General features: G+C 44.8%; 1 protein-coding gene across 2 annotated transcripts; it reads left to right on the top strand.

Annotated features, from left to right (window-relative positions):
* The first annotated feature begins 4662 nt into the window (after positions 1–4662).
* Positions 4663–8440, top strand: LOC119285090 (26S proteasome non-ATPase regulatory subunit 4 homolog). Of its 2 annotated transcripts, none has more exons than XM_037564308.1 (10): positions 4663–4798; positions 4893–5006; positions 5114–5219; positions 5434–5548; positions 5635–5844; positions 5936–6227; positions 6710–6839; positions 7371–7468; positions 7573–7641; positions 8122–8440. In XM_037564308.1, exons 1-10 carry the CDS (start codon positions 4787–4789, stop codon positions 8176–8178), a joined length of 1203 nt encoding a protein of 400 aa, XP_037420205.1. In that variant the 5' UTR covers positions 4663–4786; the 3' UTR covers positions 8179–8440. The 2 variants fall into 2 exon arrangements, with proteins under 2 accessions (XP_037420205.1, XP_037420204.1); XM_037564307.1 differs by having other exon boundaries at positions 8119–8440.
* The last annotated feature ends 764 nt before the right edge of the window (positions 8441–9204 follow it).

Raw genomic sequence — 9204 nt, 5'->3', positions numbered from 1 at the left:
TATTTATGAGCTCCTGAAAATATTGATTTGATTTTTACCTCTGACCAATATTTTCAGAGAGTAACATGAACATTTTCTTGGACCTTTTTGGAGAAATTTTTATCTGGATTATTTCCAGAAATGATTTCTGAGGGTTTCACAAATCCCCATTTCAAATTTATATGGAATTTAAACATGATGCAAACATGAAGGGCTAGCCTAGGTCATACCAGAAATAGGGATGTGACAATTACGTAAATAAAAACTAAGGGCTGTTGTAAGTAAAGAAGCAATAAAGTAAATATAGTGAGTGTGGAAAAGTGGTGGTAGGAGTTGTGAAATTGCCCCTAAGCAATTGACTACTTTACTAGACCGATAGCAAGTATTATGTGGGAGAGGCCACTGCTAGCATGTCATCCCTGACTTGGAATTCTATGCACTTATGATTGGAACTATTAGCAAGCATCCGCAATTACTAATGTTCATTAAGGTAAAACCCAACCATAGCATTAAGATATATTGGTCCCCCTTCAATCCCGTATGCATCAATTTCTATGCTAGGTTGAAGCTTCTGTCACTCTTGCCCTCCAATACATAGTCCTATCAACATACAACTAACCCTAGGGTGTGATCCACGTGCGCAATCATATGATGGGCACCAAAGGACAGCAACATAACCACAAGCAAATTAAATCAATCATAGCAATTCATCAACCACCGATAGGACAACGAAAATCTACTCAGACATCATAGGATGGCAACACATCATTGGATAATAATATGAAGCATAAAGCACCATGTTCAAGTAGATGGTACAGCGGGTTGCGGGAGAGTGGACCGCTGTAGATAGAGGGGGGAAGGTGATGGAGATGTTGGTGAAGATGGCAGAGGTGTTGGTGTAGATCGCGGTGATGATGATGGCCCCCGGTGGCACTCCGGTGCCACCGGAAGCGAGGGGGAGAGAGCCCCCCTCCTTCTTGTTCTTCCTTGACCGCCTCCCTAGATGGGAGAAGGGTTTCCCCTCTGGTCCATGGCCTCCATGCCACGGGAGGGGCGAGAGCCCCTCCGAGATTGGATCTGTCTCTCTGTCTCTCTCTGTTTCTGCGTTCTCAGATTCTTCCCTTTAACCGTTTCTTATATTCCCGGAGATCCGTAACTCCGATTGGAACGAAACCTTCACCGTGATTTTTTTCGAAAATTAGCTTTCTTGCGGCCGAAGAAGGGCGTCAACCACCTTACAGGTGGGTCACGAGGGTCAGGGGCGTGCCCTAGGGGGGCGCGCCCCCCTAACTCGTGCCCACCTTGGACACTGGTTCACGTTGATTTTTCTTCCAGATTTTCCAAATATTCCGAAAAGTATCTCCGTCCATTTTTATCCCGTTTGGACTCCGTTTGATATGGATATTCTACGAAACCAAAAACATGCAACAGATAGGAACTGACACTGGGCACTGGATCAATATGTTAGTCCCAAAAATAGTATAAAAGGTTGCCAAAAGTATATGAAAGTTGAATAATATTGGCATGGAACAATAAAAAATTATAGATACGACGGAGACGTATCACAAACCAATCCGTGGGCGATAATGTGGGCGATATGTATTACTAACCGTCTGCGATGAGATTCACAGGATAAAACAAAGATAACAAATTAATATGAGCGAACGGAAACACAGATATATACAATCTGCTTAATTTAGTCCTTCTTCTTATTGTTGTTGTTGGATGGCCCCGCGACATCGTCTTGGCGAGGACGCTTCTTGCCGCTGACTTTTGGCTTTTCATCGCCGCCGCCATCGTCATCGTCGTTGCTGTCATCGTCGTCCTCCTCCTCTTTCGACCATTCCTCCTCATCATCATCGTCGTCCTCTTCTTCGTCCTCCAACGGTCCTCGTCCATCTGGTTGTCGACTGACGACTCCGAAGACAACATCCCTTCCATGACCCAGATATAATCGAGGTCTGGGCTCGACGCCGGACTCATGGAAGACGAGCGGGATGGTTCCGGTGTTGACCTATGATCGGGCACCAGACTGCTGGCCGAGCTATCGTCCTCGCTGTCGCTCGACATGGCTGCAGAGTGTGTGCTAGTGTGTAGCGCGGCCTGCCAGGGACGATGAAGATGGTGGACACTTAAGCGGGGTATGTAGAGAAGAGGAAATGCCACTTAAAGCAGGGGTAGATGTACTATCCAACCGCTGATATAATCACCCACAATTATTTGTACCCAGTCGCTTCAAATTTTCGGGGTTGTGCAGGACTCCTATTGGCTGATTTCTTTTTTCAGGACAAAAACAAAGGAACGAGTTTTGGGATTATGCACCAGTACCAGTAAGAACGAAGTAGGACAGTTGGCAAGCAATACATTGAGCTCTTCTTATTGAGAAAGCTAGTAATAATCAAACTACAAAGGAAAGAAAAAAGACAAAGAAAAATATCTGCACGAATCTTCGCGTAACATCAATGGCATAAGACCTAGATGTGCATTACTTAGAGCACATCTAGATGTGCTTTAGCAATACTGTCAAACAAAACCCCTAATCATCATTGCAAACAGGGCATAGCACATGGCTAATGCGACAACCGCAACTACACATGCTAGTTCCTTCTTGTCTCTTGCTTTCATTTGTTGCCTGTGATTGATTCTTTCTTGCTTCATCATACTGATTGTACATTCCTGATACGTCTCCAACGTATCTATAATTTTTAATTGTTCCATGCTATTATATCATCTATTTTGGATGTTTTATATGCATTATTATGCCATTTTATATTATTTTTGGGACTAACCTATTAACCTAGAGCCCAGTGTCAGTTCCTGTTTTTTTTCTTCTTGTTTTTGAGTTTCGCAAAAAAGGAATAGCAAACGGAGTCCAAAGGAAATAAAATCGTCGCGATGATTTTTCTTGGGCCAGAAGACAACCAGGAGACTTGGAGATGAAGTCGGAGGAGCCACGAGGCGGCAACAAGGTCGGAGGGTGCGCCCCCACCCTTGTGGGCCCGTCGTGCACCTCCTGACCTAATTTTTGCGTCTATATATTCCCACATATCCCCAAACCAACAAAGGCATCCACGAAAACACTTTTCCACTGTCCAAGGAGGAAGACATCGGCGCTGCGCACCCTCCTAGGGAGGTAATGAAGTTTTATTTGTTCTATGTCCGGATGTTTGTACTTCCACAGGAGATCTAACCCTTACTCTCTCACCTCCACAGGGCTGGCTTGAGAAGGCCAAGCAGATCAACGGTCCAGCCCCGCTGCCCGAAGACCCTAGGCCGGCCCTGCTAGGGGAAATGCTGACCGTGGCGCCAGAGAAAAAAGAGAAAAAGAAGCAGAGTTGAGGGAGGCCCGAGAAGGCCTCCTCCCCAAGGAACCGTTGGACAACAAGTCTAGGGATACCCACGCCTCCTCTACTCAGGGGGAGGAGCAAGAAGAGGACGGGGAAGAGATCAGGGGAACAATAGTGCCGCCTGAGCGGTACTACCGCGCCCTCCAGCGGTACTACCGCGTGGAGATGAATAGTAGACAATACCTGCGGTAGTAGAGGAAGGTAGGGCGGTAGTGCTGCCCTAGGCGGTACTACTGCTGGGTACGGCCGCCCTATTGCCGCTCGTGGAACAGACCGCAACAGAACGAGGCAAATAAGCGGTACTCTCTAGTGGTAGTTCCGCTTAAGCGGTACTACCTTGGAGAGCAACGGTACTTCCGCTTAGCTCATCGAAGTCCTATAAATTCGTGGTAGTATAGAGACATTTAGCCCCGTAGTACCGCATGAGCGGTACTACCGTGGCGAACTGCCGCTCTGCTACCGCTCATTTACAGAACCCATGAAATAGGCGGGAGTAGGAGCCGTACTACACAGCAGCAGTGTCGCTGGAGCGGTACTATCGTTGTGAGAAGCGGTACTACCACTTAGCCTGTTCTGCCAAGGTTCAAACATAAGGATGAACAAGCTCAAATGCGGGGAAAGGAAACATGGTGCAAGGAAAGTGCACGTGAAGATTCCACCCAAACCTTTCCGAAGCGGACCCCCTCTTAATAGTACGGTGTTTCTACGACTCAAATCCACCAAAAAAGAAACGCAAGAAAACATCGTCTTTATAAATCTCCAGAGGGGTTCAAATCGTCTTGTGCCATAAGATAGATGTATGTGAAATGCTCAACGCACACGATTAGTCAACAAAAGCATTGTCATCAATCATCAAAACCATTAAAAAAGAAATATGCCCTAACAATATTTCAATGAAGAAACATGACCCTGCCCCATTGAACTTCATGTGCTACACTCAAGATGGAGACTTTATTCTCTTTTCATCTGGGCTGTTACATAAAAGAAATTGCAGCATTGCGGTACCAAATAATTATTCACTCATTGGTCAATGAAATTGCTGAAGTGTATGATAGATCTGTGATTTGAAGTATGCATTGTAGCTCGTAACAACGCACGAGCGTTTTACTAGTGGGATATGTGAAGGCCAGATATGATGAAGTTGTACCGTAGGACCAATGGCAAAAACCCGGTTGAAAGTCAGGACGGTACTGGCGAAAAAAAAATCGAGACTAGATCAATTTTCGTGACTTTGTTTAATGGGCCTTCGAAAAAGGCCCAACAGGTAAGAGAACAGTCCGGTTCCACCGCGGGCCGGACCGACGCGCACAGAGCCTGAATCGGTGTCCTCCTCGGAAAGCAATCCACGTCCACGAAGGCGACACCGCAAATAAGAACTCCACCCTCCTCCCCACCTTGGATCAGCTTGTTCCCCAACCCGAACCCAACCCTCGACCGCAGCGACTCACAGCGGCGCAACCATGGTGCTCGAGGTCAGTACATCCCGCCGGCCTTCCAGATCGCCTCCGCCAAGCTTCGATTCCTAGCGATTTCTCACCGTTTGTTTGGTTTCCCCTCCTTCTGCAGTCGACGATGATCTGCATAGACAACTCGGAGTGGATGCGGAACGGCGACTACTCGCCGTCCCGCTTCCAGGCGCAGGCCGACGCCGTCAACCTCATCTGCGGCGCCAAGACCCAGGTACCGCGCCCCCTCCGACCCGATTGGTCGACCCGGTCCCGTCTCGCTGTGTGTGGGCTAGGGTTTTGTGTTCCGGATCTGACTCGTTTGTCGGTGGCCTCTTGCAGTCGAACCCGGAGAATACGGTGGGCGTCATGACGATGGCCGGCAAGGGCGTGCGCGTGCTTGTCACCCCCACCAGCGACCTCGGCAAGATCCTCGCCTGTATGCACGGTAAGCTCCCGTCAGTACCCCAATTTCCGCCGTTACCCCGTGCTGGCGCAGAAGTTTAGGGTTTCAATGTAACTGTGTAAGCTCGTCGGGCTTGGTGTAGCCTTTTGGATGCCGTTTGTTGGCAGTACGACCCTTAGTAGGCCTTTCTTTCACAAAATATGCTAGCAAAGTAGGAATTGTAGTTCTAATTGATATCCAACAATTCAATGCACAGGGCTGGAAGTTGGAGCTGAAGCAAACTTGGCCGCGGCTATTCAGGTTGCTCAGCTGGCGCTAAAGCATCGCCAGAATAAGAGGCAACAGCAGAGAATTATTGTTTTCATTGGAAGGTATGTTGAGCAAATATGAGCAAGATAACATCCATGGACCCTATTTTGTCTGAATTATAGCTAATTTTGTTGCCCTCATATCTCAGCCCTGTGACATACGACAAGAAGGTCTTGGAGACAATAGGGAAGAAGCTGAAGAAGAATAATGTTGCCCTTGACGTTGTTGATTTTGGTGAAACTGATGATGAAAAGCCTGAGAAACTGGAAGCGCTGATCGCTGCTGTGAACAGCAGTGATAGCAGCCACATCGTCCATGTCCCTCCGGGTGACCATGCCCTTTCTGATGTTCTTATAAGGTAACTAACTTTCTTTCATATCCTTAGGGCTCTAGGTTGATATGACAATGTACTTTGGCTGACCACCTTATAACCCCTACCTGTTTCACAGCACTCCTATCTTTACTGGCGAAGAAGGTGGAAGTGGCTTTGCTGCTTCTGCAGCAGCTGCTGCAGCCACCGGAGCTACTGGATATGATTTTGGCGTGGACCCAAATGTGGACCCAGAGTTGGCACTTGCCCTACGGTTGTCTATGGAGGAAGAGCGAGCTAGGCAAGAGGCTATCGCGAAAAAGGCTGCAGAAGACAACAAGGATCAGCCCTCAAGCTCTACCGATGCTATTATGGCTGAAGCGGAACTTACCTTAAATGCTCCTGCTGATGTTGACGCAGATCTACTCAAGGTATTTTCATCATCCAATGCCTAATTCCAAGTTGGAGTAATACTATATCATAATAAACTAGATCTGTTTTAGCTTCACCATGCTTATGGACTGCCTAGTACAATATTTTATCTGCTAATAATGGTGCTTCTGTATTTCCTAGTGATCTACATGTATAACACTATCGCGTAACTTTTTATAGAGAAGCAAAAAAAGTTGATTTGTTTGTTTGTCATTGCACTCATAATCGTAAATACACGTCCAAGTTTTGATTACACATCCATTTAACAATATGCTTTGAAAATGAAGTATCATTGATGCAACTTCTTACCTAGTTCTTTCTTGGTTTGTAACTACTATAGAACTAGGTTACAACTGTTAATCGCCCCAAAAGAAAATATAGCAATCATTTGGTTTGCTGATAAATCTTGTGGGTGGTATTATTCTGTTTTCAGCTATATCTTATTCTATTGATATCAGATTGATAATATTGTAACCCACAGGATGATGATGATGCTCAGCTACTACAGCAAGCACTTGCTATGTCAATGGATGAGGGTGCTTCAGGAGCTGCAGCCGTGGCTGATGCTGCTATGGCAGAAGCTGCTGCAGATGACCAGGATTTGGCATTGGGTAGGTCCTTCTATTTCTTATGCCAATTTTGATTATTAAATTTGAAGTACCAATCTCTAGCATCAGCTTGTCCCATATTTATCCTTCTGTAGGAAAATATTTGCTTATAATGCAATTTCACTGAAACTCATAGACCACACCCTCTGCCTGGCTATTTGCTTGTTTGATGATCGCCAACCAAACTGTACCGAAAAGTTGCACCTGAGCTGAAAGAAAAGAAAAGAACAATTCTTTTGTGAAGAAACCTTGAAGATTAGCATTAACTAACCTTAGCAGTATGCGCTCACGTAAAATATCAGCAAATATTCAAAAGATAAATTTCAGAGATTCCTGCTGCTGTCATATCATCTTTAAAAATGTCCACATATTTCACGTTGAATTTCTCCTGTCCCTTATGTACATATGTATAAATTATGTATAATTATGTCTTTTTCTTAGTTGTTATATAATGCAGACTTGCAGAACTTCTGTCTTAGCCTCAGATCGAAATGTTTACATGTTCTGATGTGTATTTTTCTATGCTGCATGCAGCTCTTCAAATGTCTGTCCAGGACGCTGAGGCGGCTGGTCAATCTGATATGAGCAAAGTGTTTGAAGACAGATCATTTGTGACATCCATCCTTAATTCGGTAAGCCTTCTCATAGAAGTTAAAACTTAAAACCAGTGTCATGTAAACATGAATTTAGCAGTTTCAGTTGCTTATAATTGGTTCCCCGTCGCCTCTTATTTCAGCTTCCTGGTGTTGACCCCAATGACCCATCTGTGAAAGATCTACTGGCATCTTTGCATGGCCAAGGAGAGGTAAAGATCTTTACCTCTCTCCTATCCTTATGAGTTCCCCTTTTGTTCTTCTAGTCCAGTGATGGCATGATGTAACACAGTAACAGTGTTCTTGTCCACAGTTTTGAGTGCTAGAGTTGTACCCTCGTCATTTGGTTCATGCCATCTTTCATTTGGTATGCTCAAAGGATCTAGTTCTTATGGTGACTGGCAAACAAAACTACCTGCAAAATTCAATAAATAAGTAACAGTTTGTATCATGTCATCTTCAGACAAGGGAAATGCTGAACTTGTTAAAGAGTACAGCTATAGTCATGTCCATAAAAATGGTATCACCGCAATATTTATTAAGCAGCTTAGTAGTAAAATATTGGTTAGTTGATAGATTTATTATGCAATGTGATTTATGTAGTAATCATGATTTCTTTACCATGCATCTATATCTTTTATTGTTTTCTGCACAATCTTTGCCAAGTCTGACTAACATTTGTCTGGCAGCAGGAGGAGAAGAAAGATAAGGAGGACAAGCCAGACATTTCTGAAGATGGGAAGAACTGAAGGCAATGAACATCTATTTTCTCGGAAAAGTGCAGGCGCATGAAGTGAAGAAGATTGCCTGCATTAGCTGCTTTTACACTCGGGCTCTATGAATTTACTTAATCCTCTTGTAACTGCGTTGATGATAACTGCCGAGAGAACTTGTATTATGTCTGCTCTCACGAATGCTCCTTCATGTTTGTCTTAAGTGATTACATGTTGCAAATTCATTTGTACACTTTATGTCTGTTGAAGGTGAAATTGAACACATTGACAGCTTGTAGCTAGCACCTAGCATCGTTGAAGTAGGGCATTGTTGTATCTGCCCCACTGGTCCCGGTCAGTAGGTTGGGACATGCTAGCTTAGAGCATCTACAACCACAGTGGCCCTGTTTGGATTCATATGTTAGAGTTACATTGGACTCAACTAACCCAGAAATATCCAAACAGGAGGGTTAGATGCATCTAACCCATTCAAAAAATCTAACCCACTCAAGAGGTGCTTATTTGGGTTAGTTTTTTTCGGGATCAACATTTTTTTCTCTTGCTCTCGCCACAGCAAATCCCTCTTCAGTTCCTCGAAGCTTCTCGTCCTCTCACTTCCCCCCTCTCGCACTGTTTGTGAAGGCGCCTTGCGCCTTGCCGTATCCGCGCTCCATCTAACTCTGCCATCCAAACAGGGTTAGTTCAGGGTTAGAATCTAACTCTAACCTCAACAGGACCAGTATCTTATGTTCGTGTCCAGTCTCTCGTTTGCAAACCCTTGAATCCCTCAAAAAGCTTGATTCTACTTCCTCGGTTCCAAATTACTCGCCGCAAAAACAAATGTATCTGAAACTAAAATACATTTAGATACATTCATACCTGCGACAAGTAATTTGGAACGGAGGAAGTAGATTGAAATAATCAATATGTAAAATTGGAACAAGTAATTGAGGAGATTCGTGCCTGAATGTACATGTGCTCTAATCCTTTGAGCTCAGCGGTCTCTATTGGATCTCTTCCTGGATCCATGCAAAACGATCAAGAAGTTCAAAATATGCCCCA

Source organism: Triticum dicoccoides, chromosome 4A, assembly GCF_002162155.2.
Source record: "Triticum dicoccoides isolate Atlit2015 ecotype Zavitan chromosome 4A, WEW_v2.0, whole genome shotgun sequence".
Classification (NCBI taxonomy): domain Eukaryota; kingdom Viridiplantae; phylum Streptophyta; class Magnoliopsida; order Poales; family Poaceae; genus Triticum; species Triticum dicoccoides.
The sequence above is the reverse complement of the archived record's forward strand: the minus strand, read 5'-3'. Positions and strand labels throughout refer to the sequence as shown.